The sequence below is a fragment of the Tamandua tetradactyla genome, chromosome 10 (genome assembly GCF_023851605.1).
Source record: "Tamandua tetradactyla isolate mTamTet1 chromosome 10, mTamTet1.pri, whole genome shotgun sequence".
NCBI classification, from domain to species: domain Eukaryota; kingdom Metazoa; phylum Chordata; class Mammalia; order Pilosa; family Myrmecophagidae; genus Tamandua; species Tamandua tetradactyla.
This window is the reverse complement of record NC_135336.1, coordinates 24,052,694-24,072,105: the sequence shown is the minus strand read 5'-3', so window position 1 is coordinate 24,072,105 and position 19,412 is coordinate 24,052,694. Positions and strand designations below refer to the sequence as shown.

General features: G+C 35.7%; 1 protein-coding gene across 5 annotated transcripts in view; it reads right to left on the bottom strand.

Moving 5' to 3' along the window:
- The window catches only part of GOLGB1 (golgin B1), a 124,393-nt gene that overhangs the window by 36,922 nt on the left and 68,059 nt on the right, over positions 1 to 19,412 (bottom strand). For all 5 annotated transcript variants that reach the window (XM_077118185.1, XM_077118188.1, XM_077118189.1 and 2 more), the window contains 3 exons: positions 12,297 to 17,461; positions 9,432 to 11,346; positions 4,638 to 4,816 (listed from right to left, as the gene is read on the bottom strand). In XM_077118185.1, the coding sequence (XP_076974300.1) occupies positions 4,638 to 4,816; positions 9,432 to 11,346; positions 12,297 to 17,461 (7,259 nt within the window). The remainder of the gene's footprint in view (positions 1 to 4,637; positions 4,817 to 9,431; positions 11,347 to 12,296; positions 17,462 to 19,412) is intronic.

Sequence of the window (19,412 nt, the reverse complement as noted above, 5' to 3'; positions counted from 1 at the left end):
TGTAAATGGTCTAAGTTCATCAATCAAAAGGCAGATCAGCAGCATGGATTAAATAAAAAAATGTGATGTAACTTGAGGCTGTCTTCAAGAAATTCACTTCAAATATAACGATACAAGTAGGTTGAAAAGTATGAAAAAAGATTTTCCCAGTAAACATTAATAAAAATAAAAGCAGGAGTGGCTATATTAATATCAGATAAAGTAGACTTCAGAGCAAAGAAAATTTCCAGAGACAAAGGATTACATAATGCTAAAGGGTCAATCCACCAAGAAGACATGATCCTAAATGTGTATGTAACAAAAAAAAACACTTGAAACATACACTGATAGAACTGAAAAGTAGACAAATCCGCAATTAAAACTGGATACTTCAACAATTAATAGAGCAACTAGAGAGAAAATCATCAAGGATATAAGACTCAACAATATTATCAACCAAAGGATCTTTCAGACATTTACAGAACACTCCACCCAACAACAGCAAAATACACCAAAGGCCAACAGAACAGATCTCAAGATAGGCAGGCCATATTCAAGGCCATAAAACACAATATCAAAAATTTAAAGGAAATGAAATTATGCAGAATCTGTTCTCTGACTAAAATGGACTCAAACTAGAAACTAATGAAAGAAAGGTAACAGGAACATCTCCTAATACTTGGAAATTAATCACACTTCTAAATAATTGATAGATCAAAAAGGAAGTCCCAAAGGAAATTTTAAAAATATTCTGAACTACATGAAAATGAAATTAGAATGTCAACATTTGTGGAACATAGCTAAAGTAGTGCTGAGTAAATTTTATAACTAAATACTTCCATTACAAAACAGGAAAGATCTCAAACCAATAACCCAAGCTCCACCTTAAGGACTAGAAAATGAAGAAAAAAGTAAACCCAAACAAATGGAAGGAAGGATATAATTAACAACAGAAATCAATGAAATTGAAAACTGAAAATCAATGGAAAAAATCAGTTAAAGAAACATTTGGTTATTTGAAAAAATTAATAAAAACAGACAAACCTCTCGCAATACTGATAAAGAAAAAAGAGAGACAAGACAAATTACCAATATCAAGAATGAAAAAGGTTATTGTTACAGGCCTCAACATCATTAAAAGGATAAGAGAATACTAAGAACAACTCCACAAACACAAACTTGAAACTTGGATAAAATTAAACCAATTCCTTGAAAAACCCAAACTACCAATACACACCCATTATGAACTGGATAATTTGAATAGCTCTACAACTAGTACAGTGAATTTATTCATAGCTTATTAAAAAAACAAAACAAAACAAAAAAAACAACTCCTGAAAATTAATCTCCAGATCCAGACAATTTCACTTGAGGATTCTGGCAAATGTTTAAAGCAGAGATAACATCAGTTTTATATAATCTCTTTCAGAATACAGAAGAGGGGAAAATATTTCCCAACTCATTTCATGAGGCAAGTATTACATATAGTATTACCCTGACAATATTACCCTGACAACAAACCAAAGACAGCACAAGTAGCAAGAACTACAGAACAACATCCCACTCAACAAAGTATTAACATATCAAATCCAGTAATATATAAAAAGAAATGAACATCATGACCATGTAGGGTATAGTTCAGGGAAACAAGGCTCCTTGAATGTTTAAAAATTCTTCAATCTAATACACCATTGTAAACAGGCTATAGAAGAAAAATCACATGATATTAAATGATGCATAAAAAGCATTTGACAAAATTAAACAACTATTTTTGATAAAAACTTTCAGTAATACCAGGAATAGAGGGCATTTCCCTTACTTGATAAAACACAAATTATTCCTTGAAAATAACCTACCACTAATAACAGACTTAATGGTGGAAAATTGAATGTTTTCCCCCTAAGATCAGGAAGAAAGCAAGGATGTCTTCACTCACGACTCTTTCCCAACTGGAGAGTCCTAGTCAGCATAATAAGGCAAGAAAAGGAAATAAACAACATACAGATTGGGAAAGTAGAAATAAAACCATACCTATTTGCAGACAACAGGATGGTCTACAAAGAAAAATCTCAAGAAAGCTACAAAAAATCAACATACAAAAACCAATGGTACCCAATGCAAGGTATTGGTGATATGTTGTTATATGGGAATCCTGTAATTTACACAGGATTTTTCTGTAAATCCGTAACTTCTCAAATAAAGAAAAAACCAAAAAACCACAATTGTACTTCCATATACTAGCAGTAGGCGAAAAGACACTGAAATTAAAAATACAATGCCAAGATCTAAATAATGGACAAACATACCATATTCATGGCTTGGAAGACTCAAAGTAACAAAGGTATCAATTCTTTACAAATGCAGTTCCTACTGAGTGAGCCATTAACGGAGAAGGGTAAAACCAAAGGATGCATCCAAATGCACTAACCACCAGGCACTACCCTGAGGAGAGGGAAGGATAGAAGAGCCCTGAACAAGGAAGGGGAGGGACAATAAGTAAAGCCAATCCATAAAAGCAAAGAGCCCAAATTGCCTACGGCCTCTCACCTTCCATCTTTTTTTTACTTGAGAGAATGCCTCCATGCTCCTTTCTCTGCATGTGTACTTAGTAAATTTCTTATCAACTTGCTCTTAAGAAAAAAAATCCCAACCTGATATTTCATAGATATGTATAAGCTCATTGTAAAATATATATGGACAAATGAACTAAAAGAGCTAAAACAATTTTTCAAAAGAATAATAAAGAAGGAGGAATCATTCTATCCTATTCTAAGACTTGCTATACATGAACAATAATCAAGATGGTGCGGTACTGGCGGAGGGATAGAGAGATTACTGGAACAGAAAATAGAACCCAGAAATATATCCACATATGTACAGCTAACTGATTTTTGACAAATGTGCAAAAGAAATTCAATGAAGGAAGAATAGTCTTTTCAACAAAGTACAACTGCATACCCACAGGCAAAAAGTGACCCTTGACCTAAATACCACACATTCTATAACAATAAACTCAAATCACAGCTTTTCCAAATCTAATCCATACTGATAGGAATCTGATAGATCAATGGTTGCATAGGACCAGGGATGGGGGACAACTGTCTGGTAACAAGCAGGAGGGAACTTTACGGAATGGTGGAAAAGTTCTGTACCTTGACAGTGGTGGTAAGTAATCAGGTGTATACATTTTCCAAGCCTCATCAAAATGTACACTTATGATGGGTGCATTTTATTATATATAAATTGTATCTCAATAAAGTTATTTTAAATTTAAAAAATGGATTATTGCTTTAAATGTAAAAGATAAAGCTATAAAAAAAAAAATAGGAGAAAATTTTTCAGGATCCAGGGCTGGGTGAAGAATTTTTAGACATGACATCAAAAGCATGATCCTTTTCAAAAAATCAACAAATTAAATACATTTCATCAAAGTTAAAAACTTTTGCCATGACAACCCTGTTGAAGGGGATGAAAAGATAAGCTATAAACTGGGAGAAAGTATTTGTAAACCACGTATCTGGCAAAGGATATATAAAGAACTCAAGAATAAAAGAACTCTCAAAACTCAACAGTAAGAAAATAAACATTCCAGTTGGAAAATGGGCAAACATATGAACAAACATTTCCTCAAAAAGGACATATGGAGTCAAATAAGTATATAAAAAGATGTTTCACATCATTAGCCATTACGCAAATTAAATTCATACTGACATACCACTACATACCTTTTAAAAACAACTAAAATAAAAAAATAGTGGCAATACCAAATGCTGGAGAGGATGCACAGAAACTGGATCACTCGTGTATTTGCTGGTGGGAATATAAAAATGATATAGCCATTCTGGAAAATCGTTTTGCAGTTTCTTAAAACAGTAAACATGCATTTAACATACAACTCAGCATTTTTACTCACAAGCAGTTATCACAGAGAAATGAAAACTTGTATCCATATGAAGACTATACACAGATGTTCAAAGCAGCTTTATTTATAATAAACATGCATGTCCTTCAATGGATGAATGATTAAAGTGACACATCTATAGCATGGATACTATTCAGCCATAAAAAGAATGAACTATTGATACACACAACTTCAATGGATCTCAAAGGCATTATGTCGCGTGAAAAAAAAAAGGCAATCTCAAAAGGCTATATATTATGGTTCTACTTATGAAGGTGGAATGTTTTCCATTTTCAAAATGACAAATGTAGAGAAATGGAGAACAAATTAGTGACTGCCAGGGGTTAGGGATGGAGATTGGGGGTGGTGATAGGGATGAGACTATAAACTAGTAGCACAAGGAGCATATTTGTGGTAATGGGACAGTTCTGAATCTTAAAATGATTGTGGTAGTGGTTACATGAATCTACACATGATAAAAATGCATAGAGCTATACATACATACATACATACTCAAATGGGCGTATGTAAAATGGGGTGAAATTTGTATAAAGTCTGTGGATTATACCAATGCCAATTTATTGTTTTTGATATTGAATTATAATTATATAACATGTTACCACTGGAGAAAACAGGGTGAAGAATACATGGGTCCTCACTATACTACTTTTGCAACTTCCTCTGAATCTATAATTATTTCAAAATAAAAAGTTAAAAAAGGAAACTGAAAAGGATTAAGAAGCAAGGATCATCATACCTGAGTTGATTCAACTCATGCTGCCACGAGAGGTTTTCTTGCCTGAGCTCTTCTTGCATAATCTGAAATGTTTTTGTCTTATCTTGATACTCCTGAAGTTGAGTTTTCAGCGGACGTAACTCAATGATCTCTTGGTTAATCTGTAAGTATTGCTGCTGCAGATTCTTCAATTCTGTCAGCTTTACCCAAAGGGAAAGTAGAAGGATGATTCATCACATCTTACCCAACTATTAGTTATTGGTAGTTCTCTGCTAAATTAGTTAGACTACTAGCACCTAACAGTTCACCTACATATCGCCTCAACATGAATCTCAAAAACGGTGAAATATATGCAGCCAGGCTGGTGGAATCACCAGGGAGCTGCCTATCAGGACTGCCAATCTGACCATTCCTGCACTTTACCCCTGCCCTAAGCCCTCTGTCTCCTGAGGTCCTTAGCTGACTCTCAATCTATAATTCTGACATATTTAAGGAACCCACACCTTCTTTGCAGGTATAACTCTCTAGAACCTGAAGTGTACTCACAGACGGGCCTTCTATTTAACCGTATGTCCTGGTTAGGCTTTAAATTTTTCTTGTGTGAAGAAGCCTTAACTTTAGCTTAGCAGTTGTTAAGTACAAAACAGGCAGTGCCGCCCAGTGGTGAAAAACATTTAGGCTCTGAAGTCAGATCTCCTGCAATTTCTTGGCTGTGTGACCCTATCCAGGGTTCCTCAGACACTCTAAACCTTAATTTCCCTCACCTATAAAATGAATATAATTATAGAACTTCCTTATAAGATTATGAGAATTAAATGAGAGTTAATGTATTTCACACATAGTAAGCTTTCAATAAAGTCAATGATGATAATTATGATGATGAGGACTTGCCCTTAATTAGCAAAAACTGCCTATCTACATTCCAGGAATATCATTAAACCCTTTATCCCCGACACTTATACAAAGCTTGGTAATAAGAAATAATGGCAGGACATCTGGGCAAAGAAGGGGGCCTTGAACAAACATCTTTTATCCACTCTGGAAACATCACTAAGCTACAGTAAAGGCATTCTTTTTGAAGCATAAAATACAAGAATAGGAAGAATAACAGATAAGTCAGCAGCAACAAAATTTTGGAAGCTGAAAAGCAGATAGATAAGAGGTAATTGGCTTAACAACTTCAAGACAGCTGAATCTTAAACTGGCACTAGGGAAAGCCAAGAACCAATCGAACTAACTGCAGAATTTCAAAAGGCTCAGGAATTAACAGCATCAGGTACCTCTGGAATAGATGGTGATAAGGATAGGGGAGCTGGTAGCTGAAATAAGAAAGATTTGATGAAAGTTGCTTAATAATTGTTGCACCCCTGGATCCCCTCCTCAATTCTACACTTTGTTACCCCAACAGAATACTACAGATTTTTATACACTGGAGAAGGTAAATAAGAGGTCTTTAAGGATTAGGGAACACTGGGCATGGGAAGAAGTAAAGGTGATCAAATGAATGTATGCTTTCTGAATGCTAAAACTTTTCCGCTACTCATCTTGGAAACTGCTAGCACATAGCTTTTATTTTCCAGGCAGGAAGTGAGAAGTAGTCTCTGGAAAACCTGGTTAGCCTAAGAGGAATTAAAGATATCAACACAAGGACTAGTCACAGAAAAGCTTGGCAAGATCACGCTGCAATAATACTCATGGTTGGCAAGTTTTTTAGATCCTACCCTTTAAATATAAATAGAAAACCGAAGATTCATCCTCACGTAAAGAATGGCTAACTTGAAAGAGATGAAGACAAATCAGGAGAAAAGTATTTTGGATGATTCAAAGATTAGCAGGGAGAAGATATAACATACTCAAAGATTTAAGAGAGAATATTAGAAATTAGAAACATAACAGCAGAAATGAACAATTATAAAGAAAAACTCATTATAAGAAAACCTCAGAAAAACAAAACTACCACCACTATCCTTGAGGAGTCGTGAAGAAAATGCATACATGAAACAGGAGCAAAAAACAATTCCTTAGAACTCAAAAACACAATAGTAAAAGTGAAAACCTGGGTGCAGGAATTAAAAGATGAAGGTAAGAAAATCTCCCCAAAGAATAGCAAAAAGAATAGAAAACATAAGAAAATCAGAGAACCAATCCAAAAGGTACTACAGCTAAATAAAAGGATTACGGGAAAAAAAGACAACAGAGCAAAAAAAAAAGAGAAAACTATTTAAAAACTATTTTAAAAAATTTCCCCAAATTGATAGAGATGACTTCTTAGATTAAAAAGACCAAGTCAGCATAATGAATGAAAATAGACCCACACCAAACTACATTAACATGAAATTTCAGAACTCAACGCAAAGAGATTCTACCCATTTTCAGAGAGAGAAAGAGAAGCAAACAGATGCATACCAAGGACCAGGACTCAGAATAGTTTTAGACGTTTCAACTACAGAATGAGCTAACAGGCAGCAGACCCATGTCTTCAATGGTTTGAAGGGGAATTATTTTTAACCTAGAATTCTATACCCACCCAAATTATGAATGAAGTGTGACAGATGTCTAAAGATATTTTCAATAAATTTATCTCCCATGTATCTTTTCTTAGGGAGCTATCAAGTGATTTATTCCATCAGAATGTTGGTACAAAATCAAGAAGATGACAACATGGAATACAAGAAATAGAAAATTCAAGACAGAAGAGAGGTGAAGGAAAGCCCCAGGATGATGACTAAGAGGAAGTATTCTAGGATGAAAATTCTGTCCTAGAAATAAATACAGGGCAACTTGTTCAGATTGAAGCAGATCAGAGACTCCAGGAGAATTTTCTTCATCAAGATGAAACTGTTAGAGTACCTGATGTGAATAAACATCTTGAAAGAAGATTTGGATAACTGGAAGCAAACCTGGGGTTAAATTGCATTGATAAATAAAAACAAACATAAAAAAAACCCTAAGTAATTAAAAACATCAAAAACAAAAATGCAGTTATTAAATTTATGAAGAAACAAAGATGCTGTGGAAAAGAAAAGTTAAACATCTCAGCTCTAATAATAGTCTCACAAAAATGTTAACACTGAATATTGACTTAAGAAAATTAAAATGAAAGTACATCAGGAGAATGGGTGGCAGGTTATACGTTGAAATGTGTTTATGTCCTGTGGAAGTAAAGAGAGCTAAAACCTCATGCTACTTTAATGGAAAGTCAACAGTCAATGCAAAGAATGAAAAACCAAACCACAATATGAGCATGATATTTAGATACTGAGGAAATGCCCAAAGAATAAGCTAAAAGGGTTGAAAGCTATTGTAGTGTTTTTCTCACCAAATCTTGTGAAATTTAGTGACTCCTTAAATAAGTGCATGTATAACTTCAGTTTTGGAACAAAAGCCAACATAAAAGCATTTTTGCTTTGTTTTAAAACAAAAATATATTATTTTTGCAGTCTCCTCACTCCACTAGTCTAGTACTCTAAATCCTACCCTTTCAATAGACAAGGTCATCGGAGAGTTGTGTGTCTGGGACTAAGTTTCAGCCCCTTGTAGAATTGCAACTGAATTATACATAGTTCTTAAGTCATTTTCTTACATCAAAGGACAGCTAAATAAAAACCATATAAAACATATTACTATTTTTATTGTAGAAAAAGTAAAGGATGTTGTTTCACAACAACACAGTGTCTTCTTTATGGAAACGCACAGAAAAAATTTTTCACAAGTCTCACTCAATACTCAATCAGTAACTATGTTTGTCTTGAGCAGGTAGTTGTTTTTTTCTTTTTTTATTTCTCCTAAAATACGGACTTAGCAATTCATTCATATAGTTTTGATTCCCTCTTTCTGATGGCTTCCAGAAAGAACAAAATTAAATATTCACTGGGGGTAATCTCAAAAACTAGAATTTTCAGATTCTAGGCAAGGGTCACATTTTCAAATGGTCTGATCTTTTGATACTGAATTTATTTCATATTTGGCCTAATTTCCTATAGGTATTTGGTCTTGATAGAATTAGAGGCCATCATGAAAGTAAGGAGAATACTATAACAAAGTAGCCTGATGTAGCAATGTAACAAAGTAACACTGCCAATGTAATGAAGAAAACAACCCTGACAAAGTTCCTATTTTTGTTTCTAAATCTTAACGACCTGAAAGTTAAAAAAAAAAAAAAAAAAGACTCAGGTTAAACTCCTGGATCCTACTAAAAGCAGTACAATTTCAGCAATAGAGAACCTCTTCACCTTTCTGACACTGAAAAAAAAGGAGGGTATTAAAGGGAAGTGGGCAAATGGTCTAGCCAGAAAATAAAACTTCAGTGAATAGTCATTTAAACTTACTTAAATTAACCCATTTTACTCTTTTTTTCCCACAAATTTTGTGGATTCATACTAAAATATGAGACAGGTTTAGTCCTCTCTATTCTTAATTCTATCAGATGACCTGTTGCTGAATTGTCAGTGTTAAGAAGGCACATAGTGATCCTTACATTTCTTTCTATTAACCTACATAAATTTTGGAAACATTAATTACACAACTGTGTGAATATAGGGGGAGAAAAGCAGTTCTCTATCTTTTAGACTTTTTATAACCAATGGAGAGTTCTGTGAGAGGAAATTTGTGATTGTTTTTCATGATAAAGATAGATTCAAAGCAATTTAAATGTTTCTATGTTTCTCTGAGACCAAACAGAACTTGTAAGGTATACAACAGTGCCCCTGAGAGGCTAGAAGAATTTGTTCATCCTTTCCTATAGAAGTGAAAATCAGTTTAAAGAAAGGTTTGAAAACTCAAAAACAGCTTTGAAAGAAATAACTGGATACTCACTAGACGGTCTCTATCATTTTGGAGTGATGACATAGCTTTTTTTAAACTCTGTACTTCAGGTGGATTGGATGCAGGCTGGGCTGCAGACCGCTGTTTCCCATCCTCTGTTTTGCGGAATTTTTCCAACTCATTCAAAAGATGATCTCTCTCATTCTGCAGACTAACCACAGCCTTGGAAAAAGACTGCACTTGGCTGTAAGAACCTTCTAGTTGTGAGGACAAGTGAAGCAGTTGTTCATCTTTGGATAGGAGCTGTTGGTTAAGTTTCTCAAGATGAGACAAGTTGCTCTCCTTGGTGGAGTTCTCTGGAAAAGCAGTTTTAGAAATAAGAACATCCCTCTCTCTTCTTAAGAGATCCTGTTCTTCTCTCAGATGTGCCAACTCCTTCAGACTGGCATCGTATTTCCTTTTCAGTTCAGCAAGCTCCTCGTTGGCATGATCTCTACTACTCTGGAGGGAACTCATAGACCTTCCAAAAGACTGAATTTGTGCCGTGAGATCTTTATTTTCTTTGGTGACCATGAGTAATTTCTGTTCCATCTCCACCAGATCCCTTGCTAGCTCTGCCACTCTCTCTTCTGCTGTTTCAGTTTCATTTCGCATTATCCCTGCATCATGATGAAGATGCTTTAATTCTTTCTTCAGTTTATTTTCAATTTCACCTACCTTCTTGGCAGCTTCCTTCTGAACCCGGACCAATTCCTCTTCCATTTCTGTAACTCTCTTTTGAGAGGAGGAAAGGGTAGTACTTAACCTCTGTACTTCTTCTTCTTTTACTTTTAATTGGGCCTGAAATATTCCTAAGGTACCTTCTTCTTGCAAAGCTGTCATTTGTCCCTTTAGTTGGGATACAGACATTTCCAAGTTCTCAATTTCTTTAGTTAAGGATCGTTTCTCATCCTGTAGGGCATTAGAGGACCTTAGCAGATCCTCCTTTCCTTCCTCAGACTCTTTCAGCTTTCTTTCTAATTTAGCATATTCACTTTTCAGCTCCTTATTCTGTTGAAGTTGAGCTTCAAGGAGCTGCTTCTGCTGGCAGTCCTTTATGGATATCACTTGGTTGAGATCTTCTCTATATTGGATTAATTCTGCATCAAGCTTGGCATTCTCAGAATTGAGATCATCCATATGACTTCTCAAACATCGAAATTCTTCCTTAAGCTTATTATTCTCTGCAGCAGCATCTTGGATGAGTTGGTCTTTTTCCAAGATTACCGAGAGATGTCGCTCTTCCAGCTGTTGGTAGTCATTTACTATGCGGTCTCGATCATCCTGGAGAGAAGACATGGATTTAACAAAAGAATCCAACTGAGCTTTCTGCTGCGCGTTTTCCTTTTTGAAGGTTTTCAGTGTTTCCATAAGCTGATTGGTTTTGTGAACAGCTCTTCTGGTCTCCTCTTGTAAGGCAGTTTTCTCCTCTTCCTTCTGGGACAGCTGGTTTTCATGTTCTTTAATTTCTTTATCAAGCTGCTGATGCAGCTCAGAAGTAGCCACCTGGATTGCTTCTTCCTTGGCAGAAAGCAGGCTGATAATTTTCTGCTCTTTTAGGTTAATTTCTTCATGCAGTCTGCTAGTCAGCTCTTTGGAGGCCTGAAGATCAGTCTCTAGCTGTTCATAACTGAATTTACAATTTTGTATATCAGCCTCTTGCTGCTTTATGATCCCTTCCAAATTTTCTTTATTTTCCTTACATTTTTCAAAAGAGTTATTTAAATCAGCTGACTGATCTCTGAGAATTTTAAGCTCTGATTCCAACTTAGCTAATTCATCCTGACAATTGTGGTATAGGTGTTGGGTCTCTTCTAGCTGGGACAAAAGTTGTTTGTTTTCCCCCTGTAGAGTATCACAGAACTTCTGTTGAAGCTGAACCTCTGTCTGGGCCTTGGACTCCCAGATCTGCCTGTCACGTTCAAGCCTGAAAAAAAGAGGAAATCATTAATAACAGCTATCAAGGAAAAACTTGCTGATGCATATGGAACAAATAGAACACATACTCCAAACAGATCTATAAGGAAAACAATACTATTTCCTTTTTACTCAAGTATCATAATTGATGGTAGACATCTTTTTAATGAAGAGATAATAGTTCTTTGTATCGATAGACCTGTGTTCCAAATACTCTATATTAAAAGAATATTGCACATACAGATTGACATATTTAAATCATAAACTCCAAAGATGTTGCTTATTTTGGTGGCATGGCTTTTCACACTCTAAAGAGTAACACTTTCTCCTATTTCCCTTTACTTTGCTTCAGACAAGCTAATGTTTGGCCCTTTAAGGAATAATCTTGGTATGAGAGACGATAAGGAAACCTGTATCATTAGAATAGAGGGTTCCTATAAGAAGAAATGGAGGTACGTAAAAGGTAGAGAGCACTGTTAGTTCTTGAGCTTGCAAAGTGACAATATAACTATATTAATTATAGCATATATAAATATCTATATTAATATAAAATAACTCAAACAGGAATATGCAGAGTTGATGAGGAATATGGAGAAGAGAAAAGAATAGATCATTTAGGAGGTGAAGGCAATAATTTGAGAGTACTGTGGTAAACATCCAGAAAGAGTAGAAATGGAAACAAAAAGAAAGGGAGAACTGTAAGAGTCCTCACATTAGGAAGAAAGACAGATGTAAATTTTTCATGTGAATACAAGTCAGAGGCAACAAGTTGTTTTCCAAAAAAAAAAAAAAAAACCCAAAAACGAATGGGAAGCAAGAGATAAGAATATCATATCTCATTTAATGGAATTCAAGCCAAAATTAGTTCCATAATCTGAAAGGTAATAGAAATAATTCATATAGATTGCCTTTGCCTCCAATTACTTCTGGAGGAGCAAAGAAAAGTTATCATTAATTTACCTGGAAATGTTAATCTTCAATTCCTCCATATGGATGGACATCTGCCTAAGCTGGTCCTTTAGAACACTGCAATTCTCCTCTTTGAGTCTAATTTCTTCTTCTTTGGTTTGAATTGCATCATTGAACTTCCTCTCCCATTTCTTGGCTTCATCTATCACCCTGTCTCGATCATCCTGGAGGGAAGACATACTCTTAGTGAAAGCTGCAAGCTGAGCCACGGTACCATCCAGATTTTCCTGAAGTTGCTTAACTTCCTTGTCTTTCTTGCTCAGAGTAACCTGAATATCTCCAAACATCTCTTCCAAGCGAACTTTTTCTTTTTGCAAAGCATCTAGTTTCTCTTGAATATTCTTCTTCTCTTTCAGGTGTTTATCTTCTGCCTGCTCCAGTTTTCGCTCAAGATCTTCATCCTTTTGTTTCATTTGGCTTTTAACTAATTCTTTACTTGACTGAAGTTCCTTTTTCAACTTGAGATTGTCTGTTAGGACCCTTGCTGCTTCACTCTGAGTGTCATCTAGCAATACTCTGAAGCTAGCTAATTCTGTTTGTGCCTTCTTGCGGCGTTCTTCTGCTTGAGCCAGATTTTCTTTGGTTATTTCCAAATCTTTTTGGGACTCAGTTTGAACAAATTCTAGAGCCTTAACAGTTCTCTCCAGAGCACTAATTTTCTCTTGATACCTGATGCAGTCCTTCTGTAATTGTTTTATTTCTTGTTGTTTTTCTTTTAACAGCTCCTGAAGTTCCTTCGCATGGCTTTTATTGCCAGGTCCTTTCTGAGCACCTTGTATTTTCTCCAAATATTCCTTTCGTATTTCTGATTCTACTTTAGTTTTTTCCTTGACTAACTGCTGCTTTTCTTCTTCTAATTCACTCACACACTTTTTAAGGTTTTGCATTTCAGATTCCAGTAGCTCATTTTTTATTTGGGCATCTGTAACATCCTGATAGTAATTCCCAATGCTTCCATTAAGTTCTGCTAACTGATTCATAAGCCTCTCTTCCAAATCATCTTTTTCTTCTTCTGCTGTCTCCTTTAATTTAGTAACTCTGGAGAGTTCCTCTTGGATCTGCTGATTTAACAGGTTTGTTTTATTTACTTCTTCCTGAAGCATTTTTAATTCATCATCTTTTGCTGATATTTGACTTTGTAAGGTCTCTCTCTCATTCTCTAAAGTCCGAATAAATTCTTTTTCTTTCTGCTTTTCCTCCTCTAATGTAGCAGTTTTTTCTTTGAGCTGCTCAATCTGCTGCAGGCAGTTATTAATCTCATCATGTGAGCTTACATTCTCACTTATGGCAGGATCTATCTTGGCACTGTGTTCTGATAGAATGGATTCTGAACATTCAGTCCTTGTGCTCTGATTCAAAGAGTCTTGCTCTTTAGCCTCACCTGGCACAGACTGTGCTGCCTCTTCGGTAATATCTGTTTGGCTACTACGTTCCTCAGTGACTTCTACTCTAGCCTGTTTGGATATATTATCATCTATCTGATGCCTTAAATCTTGAACCTCTTGACTCAGAAACCTCTTCTCAGCCACTAAGCCTTCAAACTCTTTAGAAAGCGTTTTATATTCTGCTTTGACCCTTTCTAGTTCCTCCTTTACATTGGAATTAGAAGAAAGAACTGCTTCCATATGTTCTTTAGATACACCTTCTGCAGGGTGTACCTCTGCTCTAAGCCGATCATTCTCTTCTTCTAGCTCCAGGATTTTCTGCTGTTTAGATTTAGCAAACTTTCTCATCTTCTCTTTCATTTCCTCCATTTCCTGTTGAGCTTCCTGCAATTGTTTTTCTGTCTCTTTTTTGTTTACTTCTGTGCTTCTTAACTTGCCATACAGTTCTTGCTTTTCTTGTCTCACAGATTCTACCACATGCTGAATCCTTTCTGCCTCATTACTAACATTCTCATAGGACTGCAGAAGAATTTCATACTCTTTTTGTAGCTCCTTGTGTTTCTCTTGCCACTCAGTGATTTCTGAAATATGAGAACATTTCAAAGATTCAAATTCCTTCATTAGGTTTTTCTTTTCTTCAGTAAGACCCTCTAGAGCTAGTTTCAAACTTTCACAAGAACCACTGAGATTTTGATTTTCCAGTAGAGATTTGTCCATTTCTGCAATGAGTTTGTCTCTTTCTTCCTGGAGATGAGCTAACTTCCCTAAGAATGTATCTTTTTCTTTATTTTGAGCAGAAACTTGACTTTCCACATCTTGCAGAGATTTTGTGAGGTGTTCAATGCTATCTCTGGCCAAAGACAACTCCTCTTGGAGAACTTTATTTTCTTTCAGTGCTTCTTTTCGGGAAATAAGGGCAGCTTGCAGTTTCCTCTGTATTTGTTGTTTTGCTCTACCTTCTTCTCCAGTCTCGTCTAGTTTTTGCTTCATTTCACAAAGTTCCACCTGTAAGTGCTTTATCTTCTCATCATGTTCTTTGGCTTGCTTTTCCAGCTGTGCATGTAAAGCCTTAATTAAGTCCTCTTGTTCTATTACCTCTGTCTTCACTTTGGTAAGGGTTTCTTCTTTCTCCCTAAGCTGTCCAGAAAGATGGCTAACTTCTTCTTCCTTCTTGCTTATGCTACTTTGCAGTTCATCTAGTGCAGGCTGTAATTCTCTGAGATGCTCTAACCTAGCAATTTCTAGTTTACTACTTTCCAATTTCAGCTTCAGGCTTTCTGCACGGGCTTCAGCTTCACTGGATGCTGTCTTCAGGCTCTGTATCTCTAAAACCTGTTTATTTATCTGCTCTTGTAACTGAAGTACTTCTTCTGATTTTTTAGTAAGCTCATTCGTTGTAGAACTAATCTTCAATTCTAATTCTTCTTTCTCAGCCTCTATTTCTTTCAGCTTGGCCATAATCTGAGTAACAGAAGTATTGCTCTGCAGAGCATTTGTGTCTCCAGGATGAGACAGGAAGTCTGGGCTCAATTTGAATTTGAATAAAGGTTCTTCTAAACCTTGCATGAGAGAGCCTGATTCTTGCTGGTCAGTGTCTGGTGGGAGTTTTCTGTCTATAGACTCCCTTACTTGAATCTGGAGTTGCCTTAGCTGGTTTCCAGTGTTTTCATTTTCCTTGCTTTGCTTATCAAATTGTTCTTGCAAGAGATTATAGTCATCTTTCTGTTGCATTAGCTCCTCCCTAAGATGCCTTTCTTTCTCCTGTGCCTTTTTTAGAATCAGCTTGCGTGACGTCAACACCTCCTGTAACTTCTTTCGAAGTTGTTCCTTTTCTTTTTCAAGGTTCAGTATCTTTTCTTCCAGTTCTGGTTTACAGTGTTCTCCACTACCTGCACCAGCTGGATCCACTGCTACTGTTTCTTTTACAGGTGCTGTTGAGTCTCCATCATCCGCATCCTTGTTACCTGTGGTTAACTTCTGGATAACTGATTGGTTTTCAATGATTTCTGCTTGGAGACAATCTATTAGGTTTGTCTTATCCTGTAAGCTCTGATCCATCTGTTTGACCATACCCTGTAACTGTTTTTCGGCTGCCACCTTTTCTTCCAAATCCTTTCGTATACACTCTAGTTCTACTTCTTTTTCAGATATTATTTGTTTTAAAGAAATTTCTATTTCTTGACACTTAGAAGACACACATTTTTCTGAGTCTTTGTTCTCTTTATTTTCCTCCATTTCACTCTTCTCACTTTCATTAAGTGGGATCTCTTTCCTAGATTCATCTCTCACTTTGGCCAATTCCTCTTCTAATCTACTGACTTTTTGTAGAAGTTCTTTTCTGTTAATAAGAGCTGCCTGGAGCTTTCTCTTTCTCAGTTCACTTTCTTTCTTTAGAAGGTCTAATTCATGCTGAAGCTCTTCTTTACTTATCAGTCCTGTTGGGCTCAACTCATCATAATTATGTTTAAGGTCAGAAACAACTTTATCTTCTTCCACCTGCTCTTTTTTTGCTTCTTCAGCTCTGGATAATAAATTCAGCTGTTCTTTAAGAGTCTTAATTTCAACTCCAAGAGAAAACTTCTCTTCATTAAGTTGAACTACTTTCTCAGTCATACTAAAGCTGATTTCTGACACTTGCTGATTCTTCTCCTCGATGGTCTGCTGGAGGGTTTCCACATCTCTCTTTTTCTCTAATAAAAGTTGATCCATTTTTGCCATTTCAAGTTCTTTCTGTGAAAGAGCTTGTGAAAGTTCTTCCATCCTATTTGAGATATCCCTCACACGTTCCTTCCCTTCAAGCACTTCACCTTCCTTCTTCTGCAGCTGGCTTTGCAAGCTTTTTATCAGTGTACTCTGTTCAGAAAACTGAAGCTGCACATTATCCAGTTCATTCTGTAAAACTTCAATTTTTACATCTTTAGATTTGGCTTCAATGCTGAGACTGTGGATCTGTTCAGTTAGCAGGTTGTGATGAGTTGTTTGGTCTTCATAGTCAATTCTTCTTTGCTTTTCTGCTTCTGTAAGATTTGCTTCCAGTTGTTGTACCTGAGCCCTCAGTTCTGCTACTACACTAAGTTCCTTCACCTGAGAAAGAAGTTGGTCTCTTTCTTCAGACAAAGCAGTGAGTGCATTGTTGGTGTTTTCTGCATTTTTCTTAAACTCCTCAATCAACTGGGTTAGGTTGCTTATTTCCTCAGCTTTCTCATTCAAATTTTTCTCATAAATTTCTTCTGCTTTATGAAAGCTTATCTCAAGCTCTGAAAGTTGACTTTTTACTCTTTCCAACTCATCCTGCTGACAATGACTGACATCTGGTATAACAGAAGGGGATTTATCAACAGATTTCTGCTTTGTTGATTCTAATTCCATTCCAGTGCCATTAAAAGGTAATTCCTTGGATATTCTATCCTGATGTTGAATATCTGTCTGCTCTTCTTTCTCAATTGCTGGAAGAATGTTCTCTTCTTCTGACATTGAGGGAAAACCTTGCTCTGTATCTTCAGGCAATACTTTCATTTTAACAGGAGTTATTCCCTCATTTTCTGTTTCTTTCACTTCCTTCTGGTCAAGGACCTCAGCATCCCCCTCTGTTCTTTTACCCTGGAGCTGCAATTTAAGAAATGCAATTTCCTCTTGAGCTTCTTTCATTTCCAATAATAAAACTGATAATTCTTTATGTTTCTGAGAAAATGTGTTTTCTAGGACATCTTGCACATTTTCCTCAGTAGAAGAGCTGCTTTTGTTGAGCCTGGTAGTATCATCTATGTTGACCTATTAAAAAAAAAAGGAGTAAAAACCCTTTACTGATTGTTTTATAATAAGAAATAGCTTAATTAAAAATTTGTGTCTGGTGCATTTCCAAATTTCAGTCCAAACCTCCTTCCTACCATAAAATTTCTGAATACTTCTAAAATCAGTTTTTATTTCTCAGATTAGATCTCTGAGAGCACCCTGTCAATGCTGCACTAAGGTCAAGCCATGCTCCTAATACCTAAGGATACCTGGAATTGACTTTCTAGATATTCCTTAGTTGGAATTATTTTCCTTCATAGTAAAACACCTATTTATTTTTCTAAGAATTGCTTAAAAATGAAAGGGGAAGCAGGAAATTAATTACATCTTCATTTCAATCCATACCAAGGAAGAAATTATGGGGTTTCTTTTCCTAAATTCTGCAGTGAAGTGAGAAAGCTGCAAATACTGGATAAGATAGTCATTAACAGACAAGTAGGTTACCAAACAATTATCTTCTTATTTTTTGGTGAAACAAAAATTAATAAATCTCACAATGATAAATTTAATTGGCATTTTATTAAATGAGGAATTTGGAGACAGTCCACACAATAAAGTCTCCACCTTTGCAAATACCCCCATTTCCCCCCTAGAAAAGAAAACCATAGGAGTAGCAAATAATGTAGTAGATGAGAGTATAAGCCCTGCAGCCTGACTGCCTCAGTTCACATCTTAGCTCTGCCATTTACTAGCATAAGCTGGCACACAGTAAGGATTCAACGAATATTAGCTGTTAACATGGTATGATTTTCAGCCACTTAGTAAGAAAAAATATTCATGATTTTAGAAGCATTCAATATTTTAAGAAAAGCTATTTGAACATTTTTCATAAGCATTTTTAATGCAATTTTACTGAGATATAGCCACACACCATACAATCCATCTGAAGTATACAATCAATGGCTCACAGTATCATCACATAGTTGTGCATCCATCACCATGATCGATTTTGGAACATTTTCATTATTCCAGAAAATAAGTATTATTTTTAATCATTTAAAATTCTTTACTCTCTGCATTGTTCTTTATCATACTCAAATTTCTAGTGATTAAACTGGACACAATATTCAGCATAGGGAAAAGCTCTTTTTTAAAGAGAGTTGTATTAACTATGATTCTTTATGTAATGAATCAATGTTATCCGTCTCCTTGGGAAGGCAGAGAACTAGAGAACTTTTCTCTTTCTGGTCACTCTCATTTCTCTTTCTCCTGATACCGGTTTCCCCCTTTGGCTGAGCCTACACCTTCTACGAACTTTTTTACTCCCTCTCTCTTAGCCCAAGGCATTGTTCTTTGTCTCCCTCCCTTTTGCAATTTCTGTATTGGTTTTGTTTGTCTGTACTTTTTTTTCCATTGTGCTTTGTTATTTTTTCTCTCTTCCTGTTCTGCATTATTTTCTTTTTCTTATAAGATCTCCCTCTTTCTTATCTGCTGTTCTTTTTTTGATCTAAGTTACTGTGTTTTCACAAGGCACTACTGTTGAGTAGATCAGAACATTAAAGTAATTAAACATCACATTAACGTTACATTAATGTTATGTAAATATAACATTAATGTTTAAAATTACATTAATGTTTTAACTCTTGACTTTATAATTTATAAGGAATATAATATAGAATTTTCAAAATTTAGTCTCCTCTTAATCATTTTGGGAACAGAGCATCAGTAGCCCCATGAAAACATACTGGATATAAGTAATCAACTGTTTCTGTAAAGGAGCTATACTATTTCTCAAGGCCATTTATGACTCATTATTATGACTTACTGATTGGAAAAGATACCCTTTCACACAATCCTAAGTAAAACTATATAAATCTAGAGGGGGAGATTCTAGCTAATTGCTTTACTGAGAAACTTCTGTGATGGGCAAAGAAGTTGAGACAAACCCAGCATGAGAAATGGGCTACTGAATCCCAAATAAGTGGCTAAT